Source organism: Mercurialis annua, linkage group LG8, assembly GCF_937616625.2.
Source record: "Mercurialis annua linkage group LG8, ddMerAnnu1.2, whole genome shotgun sequence".
Classification (NCBI taxonomy): Eukaryota; Viridiplantae; Streptophyta; class Magnoliopsida; order Malpighiales; family Euphorbiaceae; genus Mercurialis; species Mercurialis annua.
Window position 1 is genome coordinate 34,489,556 of NC_065577.1, and position 11,052 is coordinate 34,500,607.

The 11,052-nt window shown below is 31.6% G+C and overlaps 1 protein-coding gene across 2 annotated transcripts; it reads left to right on the forward strand.

The window, feature by feature from the left end:
* Nucleotides 1-3,296: 3,296 nt before the first annotated feature.
* On the forward strand, nucleotides 3,297-10,652 carry LOC126660221 (amino acid transporter AVT1C). Of its 2 annotated transcripts, none has more exons than XM_050353589.1 (13): nucleotides 3,297-3,545; nucleotides 4,073-4,277; nucleotides 4,875-5,197; nucleotides 6,202-6,416; nucleotides 6,737-6,760; nucleotides 7,508-7,688; nucleotides 8,159-8,378; nucleotides 8,637-8,772; nucleotides 9,108-9,127; nucleotides 9,471-9,616; nucleotides 9,887-9,930; nucleotides 10,036-10,098; nucleotides 10,357-10,652. In XM_050353589.1, exons 2-13 carry the CDS (start codon nucleotides 4,099-4,101, stop codon nucleotides 10,453-10,455), a joined length of 1,650 nt encoding a protein of 549 aa, XP_050209546.1. In that variant the 5' UTR covers nucleotides 3,297-3,545; nucleotides 4,073-4,098; the 3' UTR covers nucleotides 10,456-10,652. The 2 variants fall into 2 exon arrangements, with proteins under 2 accessions (XP_050209546.1, XP_050209547.1); XM_050353590.1 differs by having other exon boundaries at nucleotides 3,297-3,439.
* Nucleotides 10,653-11,052: the final 400 nt, after the last annotated feature.

Consider the following 11,052-nt stretch of genomic DNA (forward strand, 5'->3'; position numbering starts at 1 on the left):
ATCAGATGCATGTGCTAAACATTAATATGTTGTGGCATTCGCAAATCGTCTTATAAAATTAAAACAAAAATTACTACATTGCTTCGCAAGAATAGGACACTCATCAATGAGCGAGTCGGTATTCTTTTTAATGGCATCCGAAAATAAAAAATAACATCCAAATGTCTAACTATAATTTTTAAAAGTTCTTTTTATCCAACTCAACGCCTTCTTAGTCGCTATAATCTTTACAACTCACACAGAACAATAACTCATTAGGAAATTTAATCAAGCCTGGATTACAAACTCTTCGTTGTCCCTAGCTACACAACCTATTTTTATGCCTCTTCCATCCGAGAAAGTCATTTTGTCCACATTCACCTTTAGCTACCCAGTTTGCGGGGCTGTCCCGCAATCCCATTAAACTTGCACACACCCAACTCCAATGATATGCCTCATAAGTTGCTCTATTGATGATACTATCTACTGAGCTAAACTCATATATATTACGTTATTTCTGAGTAACCAAAGGTGTTAATAAATTATAGACATATCCTCCGTCTTCATTCTTGAGAATGTCTGACATAATCGATCCTTAATTCGTCATGTCTGAGAAGCAGCAGTCCTATAACCAACCTGCTGCCAAACCAGTTACGCCAAATTACAATCAAACAAACTGTTTCCATGAAGAATTGCAGATTCGACATTCACCGTTCCACCCTATAATGAGCCAATTCATCCATGGTAGGAAGGAACATGTCGCACGCTCTTCACAAGAAATTTCTAACATTAACCAGAAATTTCAATTTCCAAATGTTTTTCCAAACACTTCTTCAATCAAAATACGATGGTCACTTTTTCTAGAATAATTCTCTCTTCTCATTCCTCAAAGGCCAGTTATCTTTGTCATTTTAATGAAACAAATGAGCTTTTAAGATTCTATCAATCATTGTTTGTGAAGACATGTCCTAGAGCAATTCCATATCCTAAGCTTGCATATGCGGAAAAAACTTTAACAATGAAAATATTTTGCTGATAGTCCCATATCACTAAAAGCTTTCGGATTATAAAGCTTTACCAAGTTAGTTCAAGAGATGCCTTTTTTATTTACACAATCTTTATCCTACTACATTGAATTCATCATTTTCTGAAACTCAACACATAACCATATCAATACTAATTTATTAATTTTGATTGATTCAATTATATAATATAGTATTGGCTTAACCTATTATGAGGCTCTTTTTTTTTTATCCCAATGCAGTTTTATTTGTGTATTTAGTTTCTATACTTTTTTTGAAGACAAAAATTCTTCTATTTCTTTATTTAATTCATATACTTTCAAAAATAGTTTTATTTAATTTTTATACTAATAAAAAGTGCAACACAATTTTAAAGTGGAGGTGAGTTGGTAAGTCGCTCTCTTAACTTAAATAATATTGTGGATTCGAACCATACTCATATATGCCGCCGTTTAAAATTTGGGGTCAAAATTTTACCTATTAAAAGAAATCTACCCAACTCAAATAGAGATTAGTCTGAATGTGAAAGCATTAAAAGCTCCATTTCATAATTGGAATCCGTTCAGAACACCTCATAATCATATTAAAAAAAATAAAAAATGCAATACAGTTTCAAACCGTTTACATAAAAAATAACAGTTTCGAAAAAACAGTTTCAAACCGTTTACAAAAGTTTCAAAAGTATAAAACAGTTGCAAACCGTTTCCAAAGATCTCAAGCAGTCTAAAACAGTTTCTAAAAAACACTTTCAAACAGTTTAAAAAATAACAGTTTCAAACAGTATAAAACAGTTTTAAACCGTTTACAAAGGTTTCGAACAGTATAAAACAGTTTCGAGAAAACAGTTTCAAACGATTTCTAAAATTAATTTAAAACATTTGAAAACCAGGTCAAAATATCATTAATGAAGAACATTACGATTTTTTCAAAAAAAGTTGTAAAAAATTCCAAAAAAACGATGCTAAAATAATTTAAAACAACATAGAAAGAAAAAAATAGAAGAAGAAGAGAAGAAAAAGAAGAAGAAGAATAACTTTCTCATCTATCACCATCATATTATCTCTTAAACTCTTTTTTTATTTAAATTTCTTTGTCTTGGAGTTCATTTGTATAATGTGGAAAATAGAAAAAGCAGATTTAAGAAAAACGAAAAAAAAAAAGTTGCAGAGGAAAGAAGAAGAAGAAGAAGAGAGAGAGAGAGAAAAAAAGAAAAATGAGAGGGAAGAAGGAGAAGAAGGAGAGAGAAAAGGAGAGAGAAAAGAAAAAAACGAAAAAAAGAAAAGAGAAAGAGGAAAGAGAAAAAAAATGAGATATACATGTGTTTAAAAAAAGGAGAGTACAAATAAGTTATTTTGCTAATTGAGGTACAACTAAAAACAATAGAAAAATAGAGTAAAAAAATAAATTTTTGAAATTGAGGTATTTAGAACAAATAAGTTAAAAAAAGAAGTGTTTTGTGCAAATTCCTCTAAAAACTTTCGGATTATAAAGCTTTACCAAGTTAGTTCAAGAGATGCCTTTTTTATTAACACAATCTTTACCCTACTACACTGAATTCATCATTCTCTGAAACTCAGCACATAACCATATCAATACTAGTTTATTAATTTTGATTGATTCAATTATATAATATAGTATTGGCTTAACCTATTATGAGGTGCTTTTTTTTATCCTAATGCAGTTTTATTTGTGTATTTAGTTTCTATACTTTTTTTGAAGACAAAAATTCTTCTATTTCTTTATTTAATTCATATACTTTCAAAAATAATTTTATTTAATTTTTATACTAATAAAAAATGCAACACAATTTCAAAGTGGAGGTGAGTTGGTAAGTCGCTCTCCTAACTTAAATAATATTGCGGATTCGAACCATACTCATATACGCCGCCGTTTAAAATTTGGGGTCAAAATTTTACCTCTTGAAAGAAATCTACCCAGCTCGAATAGAGATTAGTATGAATGTGAAAGTATTAAAAGCTCCATTTCATAATTGGAATCCGTTCAGAACACCTCATGATCATACTAAAAAGATAAAAAATGCAATACATTTTCGCATTTCTATTAATAAAAAAACTTTATAAAATAAAAAATTTCTGCTTAAGATTCATATAGTTCTCATCAAAAGTGTAATAGATTTGACGATAATATATTTAAATTATTTTACAAATTAAATAAAAAAACACACCGACTTTTGCAAGTGTTTTACATTAAACAAAACACAGTAAATGACACCTAAGATAAATGTGTGTTGGGTGGCACATCTCTTCTCCAATACTATATAACAGATTCATCAACAACAACAACGACCAGACAAGGACATTCCTGAATCTTCATTATTCATCATAAACAATAAAAAGTTGTGTTTTTTCTCTTCTACCCAATAAAACTTTCTTCAGATCCCAGATTCCAAATTCCCTCCAAATTATCCAAATTCATAGGTTTATTCAATTCTCACTTTTACACATTATGTTTGCATGTGCAGGATTCTTTGATTTCTTGTTTGGCTGCTGAGAAAGTTTAAAGAAAACCAAGAAAAGATTACAGGTTTATACCCTCTTTATATTTTGTATTTCTTTCAACTTTCAATGAAGAAAGGATGCCAATTTGTTGCATTTTCTCAGCAGCCAAACACAAGAGAGAAAGTTTGTAGCTTTCTGAAAGTTCATTATTTGAATATTTCTAACCTAAGCGGCACGGACGCTTTATTCAATCAATATGTCCCGTTTCGGAAACATTTCAGATATTTGATGACATGAAACTTCATTTTTTATATAGAAAATTTTAAAATAATACAGTTTTTCCGTGTCCGTGATCAAGTGTCCCATTTTTCCGTGTTCGTGCTACCTTACCACCTTCTATTTTTGTATCCAACGGTCTTATTTGTAAAGTTTTACTATATTTCCATAATAGGCTCTATTTTAGCTGATTTGTTTTTGCAGATTTTGCATTACCATTTTTGAACCTATAAAACCTTCCAAATTCAAGTTTATATTTTGTGGAATTTTCTTGGAAAAACCCAATCTTTTGATTGTTTTCTTGACTTTTGTTTTACTGGGTTGTGGTTTTTGCAGGAAGGTGATTACAAAACAGTAAAAAAATGAAGAATTCTGTATCAGAACAGAGTTTTTACATAGAGAGTGAAGATGAAGATGAAGAGAGTAATAGAGGAGGTGAAGAAGATGATGGAAATGAATCTGATTCTGATGATTCTTTGGCTGATAATAGACAACAAAGCAAAGTTGGTTCTTACAACACTTCTTGGCCACAAAGTTACAGGTTTACTTTTTTTGTTTTTTTGTTTTGATCTTAGTTAATTATTTGGATTTTAGTATGTTTAAGTCTTAATTACTGTGTTTTACTGTGTTAAAACCATATTTATGATTTGATTTCTATGTTGACCATATAATAAATATGAATTGATTTGATAGCCCTTTTGTGAAAAGGGGTTTTGTTTAGCTTGTTGAGTTTAAACTCGGAAACTTTATATTTATAACGTATTCTTATTGTTTCTGCTAGATTTTGTTTGGCTTCTAGTTCATTTGAAAATGGTTAAAGATAAAGTTGTAATATTTATGTGTTAGGATTGAATAACAGAACGATTTTATCATCATGATGATTATCTCGTAAAATCTATGTTGCTCGAAAAGGAAAAACGCTAAAGTAGAAACGGAGAAGTAATTTGTTTATAAGAATAAGTTACAAATATACAGTTTTAGAGTTTTAGAAGCGTAGAATGCAAATGAAACGCAGAAAACGTAAGCTGCAACAAGTTTCCGTGCAATATAACTTAAAATGTTAGTACGAAGATGCTACAAAAATTTGTTGATTTAATTTTGAGGAGATTGACCATATGCTGGTTTATTGATTTTGTAGGCAGTCGATTGATCTATACAGTAGCGTACAATCTCCAAGTATAATTTTGGGAACACCGACACTGTCAAGATTAGGCAGTTCATTTCTATCCTCTTCAATACTAACAAGAAGACACACACCGGAATCACTACCTTTCATTACAAAACCTCTAATTTCAAAGGTAGAAGATGAACAATTACCGCCACAAAGACGGAGTTCTCATTCTTTACTTCCTCCAATTCCGTCAAGAAGATCTTCTATTAAAAAAGATGATAAAGTATCTTATCTTTCACATGAAGTTCCAATGTCTCGCCAAAGCTCCAACAGCCAAGCTGTACTTAATGGTAAGTTTAAGCTAACAGGAAAATTTACTATTGAACTCGAGTATAAATGTTTTCTTGATCATATCATAGGAATAGGATGTGGTTATCTAACTACATGATAGATAGTTGGTCAATCATTGAAGTCGAGACAGTGACATCGATGAATCTACCCGGAAATACAGAAAATTTGTGATTGTCATTTGCAGGCATCAAACACATGCCTGTTGTGCCACTTGCTACATTAGGATAACTATCAGCAGGGCCCAGTAAAAACCAAACTATACCGTTTTTCTGAACCGGACCGAACGAAAATTTATTATGATCTGTTACAATATATAGTTACAAAGAATTGTTTTAGATGTGAAGAAGTACAAAGTTTGATTTTCAATTTTCATTTTATTTTTTACCATTGGTTAACCAAACCAGTAAAAAACTGAACTTCAAAACGACGTCTTTTCTATTAATATATATATATATATATAATAAGTATGAATTTAGTCCGTAATATTGGTACGACTTCCAATCCCAATCCTTTCTCAGCCAGATCTCACCTGCTAGGGACCACGGAGACCAATCATGTGGTATATAAATATAATATTCTATTACTTTTGGTAATCATGAAGTAGTGGCTATGTACCACTATATCTGTATTTTAGTATGTTCTTGATTCAGCTAATGTGACTTACATGTCTACTTGACTGAGTTTTTGGAATAAAGTAGTAATTTTGATCAATCATTAAATACAAATGACACAAAAAATCAGCCTTCAATTATAGCAGAAAATAATTAAAAATTGTGTGAATAAAATACTAGTAATCTGACTAGGTTCCTTTGTCTGTTGTTTTTGTTTATTTATGGACATAAAGACAATCTTGAACATATCCTCATGAACATGATCTGTCGTCTGTTTCTGTAATTGCACATGGTTGCACATGAGATCACCAAGTAAACTGCAAGAATGTTTTTGCTATTATTCTTATCTGCATAAGTAAATTGAATAGGTTACTGCGGTTTTGATAATGTAGGAATTAATGTTTTATGTGGAGTCGGACTTTTATCGACTTCTTACGCTGCGAAAGAGGGTGGATGGATCGGACTTTCTATATTGTTTATATTTGCAGTGCTTTCCTTTTACACCGGATTGCTTCTGCGTTACTGTTTAGACAGTGAACCCGGCCTTGAAACATATCCTGATATTGGCCAAGCTGCTTTCGGTACAACTGGACGGATTGTCATTTCCGTAAGTCTAATTTAAATCTACTCTAGAATTCATTTGATATAAACATAATAAATTCTATAAAACTTACAAAATAGAGTTACCAAATGAATGTTAAGTAAATCAAACATAATTCTATTCATTTACAGGTGAATTCCGCAGAGTTTTACGGAATTTATCTGAACCTAGCGCGTTATTTGTTGATAATTCCAGTTTTCTATAAGCACTAAACTATTAATAAAATGTTCGTCTAATGATAGCTAAGTATATAAATAGTATGCTAGCTATTAATTTACAAATTCGATTAGCAACTAAAATTTTTCGTTTCTGTTTTCATTTTGCAGATAATCTTATACATTGAGCTATATGTAAGTACAGCTGGCTTTTCCTGTCTAATTTATATTTTTTGTACATTAATCAATTTAGTATAGTTGCTTTATAAGATGCAAATAGGAGCTAAATTCCAAATTAGTTTCTGTAATAAGATTTGAGGGTCCAAAAATGTAGATCTTGTCAACAGAACCCTCCATTTCTTCCTGTGACTGATGAAGTGACACAAAGCTAAGTACTAGTGGCTTCTTGTCATGATCCAACTCACACGTTTTTTTTTTTTCATTTTTCTGTCGGCTGCTGGATCATATTGTTGACTACCCATATGCTTCATTATCGTATTCATTACTGTTTGATGGCCTATGCTGTTAACAAACTTCCGATCTTAAAAGAAAACAGCCATAGTTACCAATTGATCATGTGTCTAAATTCTTTCAGTGTTTCGTAATGTTGCAACTTAAATGAAAACTGAAGGGGACAGAGACTTAAGTGAATTCATCCAGCATACTGAATTAATCATCACTTCTTATTTCTGTTGCATAGAAATAAAAACGTTGAGACGAACAACGCTAAACCATAAAATAGTGAAACTATTTTTTAATAACAATAGGCTATAAATATGAAGTTTTGTTATATTAGAAGCATTTCCGGAAATAGATGTAGGACTGGACAAGTTTATAGTATGGAAAAGGAAGGGTAGACATATGTTAGCTTCTCTGACTCTACATTCCTTTTTGGATTATTTTGTTGCCTAGTTTACCGATCCAAATTTTCTTCTTTTGTAGGCTTGTTGTGTTGAATATATAATTTTGGAGGGTGACAACTTATCCTCTTTATTTCCAAATGCCCATTTAAGTTTTGGTGGACTGGAATTAAATTCACACCACTTGTTTGCTCTGCTGGCCACCCTTGCTGTTCTTCCAACTGTTTGGCTCCGAGACCTCAGTGTGCTAAGCTATATTTCCGGTGACTATTCTTAAACTCAAATATTCGTAATATCTATCAATCACGATCCCTTTAAAGTTTAAATACAATTGCTGTAAGCCTGTAAGTCACTCTAATCCATGTCATGTGATCCATTGCAAATTTCTAATATGCTGAAAGTTGGCAATGATTAGGGTTTGTGCCCAAAATGTCATGATTATACATATGAAATAACTTGTATTTGTCTTAATCCTTCCATTTCTTATTTTGAAGAATGGAAACTTTTGAGACCTACATTTATGTGTTTCGTTTCTGTTCTCTTAAAACACTTTTAAAACTTTGAAACTTTATATTTATAGCCTACTCTTGTAAAAGATGTTGTTTCGCCGTTTTCTATTTTGGCACTATCAGTTTTGGCTTTTCCCTCGTTTTGGATTTTCCGTTTCCGTGCTACATATTTATCCAAATCTAAGGGGCAAGTTGGTCTTATTTTAAGCTATTTTTTTTTGCAGCTGGTGGAGTGATTGCTTCAATAATGGTGGTCCTTTGCTTATTTTGGGTTGGTCTAGTTGATCAAGTTGGCATTCATAGCAAAGGGACACCATTGAACCTTGGAGGTCTTCCTGTTGCTATCGGACTTTATGGTTATTGCTACTCAGGACATGCCGTCTTCCCAAACATTTATACCTCTATGGCACAACCTAACAAATACCCAAAAGTTCTCTTAATATGGTAACTTCGGATGATCAACCATATTAATTTTACTTAAGAGTTGTTTTTAATAATTGAATTGCCAGTATGTTAACCTATGCTGCACCAATATTTCTCGAATCCTACATTTTGGAAACGCTTTTGATATTTCGAAACTCTATATTTCTTTACTTATTTTTGTAAAATGTATTGTATCGGTTTTTTTTGTTTTGGCGTTTTCTGTTTCATTTCTACATAGATCCCTAAGGTTCTCATCGCTTGTTTTCGTTGTTGAATCAGCTTTGGTATATGTACTTTGATGTATGCTGGAGTTGCTATAATGGGATACACAATGTTCGGAGAGTCAACAGAATCTCAGTTCACTCTTAACATGCCTCAGGATCTTGTTGCCTCTAAGATTGCTTTGTGGACCACGGTAATGCTCATGATTTGAAATTATAGAAAAAAAATAATTTTTTGGTTCGGTTCGGTTTTGACTGTAATTGTTTTTTAGGTTGCTTTTTATGCAAACCAAACCGAACGGATCTGAAACATTATTCCAACCAAACTGAAAATAAACCGAACCGAGTTGTATGGTTCCATTTGAAAATTTAAATGTTCTTATAAAATCGGTTCGATTTGACTTAAAAAAACAATAAATGTTTTGATTCAATTCCGTTTTGACCGAAACAATATAATCAAATGGATGCCATTCTTAAACATGTTATGAAGTATGCAGATTTTGCTCACAAACTTTTTACTTTTTTGCAGGTAGTGAATCCATTTACCAAATATCCTTTCTAGAATGACATTCGAATTATGTATATTTTTTTCCTTTATAACCACCTATATTACACGGAAATGAAAACAGGAAATGCCGAAACGGGAAATAGCGAAACAATATTTGTATAAGAATATGTCAAAGCATGTTTGGAAATGGAAACAAAACATAAACATTGAAACATAGGATTCAACAAGTTTCCGTTCAACATAGGTGATCATCCTTAGACTCCTCAAAAAATATCAGAAAACTCCAAACAGATGCCTCGCAGTCCCATACATTACATGAACTTTAGGTCATATATATTTCTGCTTCAATAAATGAAGGATGTGTTCTTCCTTAATTAGAAGTACGTATGCATTAACCATTTCTCCGGTGGCAATGAGTCTCGAGGAGTTGATACCATCAAACCATATGAAGTCTCATGTTTATGCCATCTGCATTAGGACAGCACTGGTGATCTCCACTTTGCTTGTCGGTCTCGCCATTCCTTTCTTCGGTTAGTCTAGCTTCATTCAGTCTTATTTACTACTTTAACTCATCTATATCGCATGGAAAGTTACTGAATCTTACCTTTTTGCATTTCCTTTCTGAAACTCGGGAACTTTATATTTAACCTATTCTTATACAAAGTATGGTTTTACCATTTTGCATATCACCTTTTCTGTTTTCGTACAACATAGTTGCCATCAAGACATACATTTCTCTTGGAAACCGTTTTTATTTTCTTCGTTATTATTTTGTTAATCTGTATTTCATTTCATCTTAGGTCTGGTGATGTCATTAATTGGATCTTTACTCACAATGCTTGTTGTAAGTTTTCTTTTCTCGCTACGGTGATTCATCGCTTCTACTTTGAATTTTCTGAAAGATTTATGTTTCAGTTTCATTATACTCTGCAACTAATTTCTATGGCAGACCTTGATACTTCCATGTGCTTGTTTCCTGAGCATCTTGAGGGGTAAAGCAACAAGATTTCAGGTATTATCTTCATCTCTATCATCTACTTTTTATAGGTTTTCCGCTATATTAATGTATCCGACTATCAAATATTTCAGATCAAACTGAACCAAATCAGTTGATTGGCTGGTTTTTTTGATTTGATTAAGTTTTTTTAGTTCGGTTTGTACCAAAAGTGAACGAGAATATTTGAATTTGATTTGGTTCGGTTATTCAATTCGATTTGCTCAATACTAATACCTTGAGTTGGAGTCATAATCACTGTGATTGTTTGTGCAGGCTACGTTTTGTATCATAATCATTATAGTAGGAGTCATATCATCGGTTGTCGGAACTTACTCGGCCCTCTCGAAGATCATTGAGAGATTGTGCAGCTGAATTTTGTGTTACGACGCTCCGTCAACAAAGAGTTTATACTATCTCTTTATTCTCCATTTCCAACATTCATACTATTTTTTGTAGTCTGCAATTTTGATATTTAAAATGAAACTAAACAAAGAACAAATATGAGTGAGTATGTGAAAGTGGATGCAATTCAGAATTAGAATACTAAAAAATTTGAATTTGTGTAGGAATTACATATATTTTATACCTTTTGAGAGATGAGGAACTAAATTATGTGAAGTGGAAGGAAAAAAAGTTCAGGTTTGAGATTAAAATTTAATTTGAGTTGAGTTGGGTTGAGTGTTCTCAAAACAATGATTAAAATATTTATTTGCTTACAGAATGTATCATAGTTTTAATTTGTAGTTACAATGCAAAAATCATATACCTAAACTTATAGTTTTATCAATTGTAATCATAGTTTAATTATAAAAATTGAATGAGAAGAGTATAAATTGAGGTAGCCATTATAATGAATTCTTTTTATGTAAATATAGCATTCATTTGAAATTTAAGTAATAAGACTTGTAGAATGCAAACAAAATTTTAAAAAGATAGTTTTATATCATATCATTTTTAAAGTTAATTATT

Bases quoted from the DNA above. Each gene is read 5' to 3' on its own strand.
- LOC126660221 (XM_050353589.1), top strand. From the start codon at position 4,099: ATGAAGAATTCTGTATCAGAACAGAGTTTTTACATAGAGAGTGAAGAT. The intron at 8,773-9,107 runs GTAATGCTCATG...ACTTTTTTGCAG, and splicing joins AGATTGCTTTGTGGACCACG to GTAGTGAATCCATTTACCAA. The intron at 10,099-10,356 runs GTATTATCTTCA...TTGTTTGTGCAG, and splicing joins GTAAAGCAACAAGATTTCAG to GCTACGTTTTGTATCATAAT.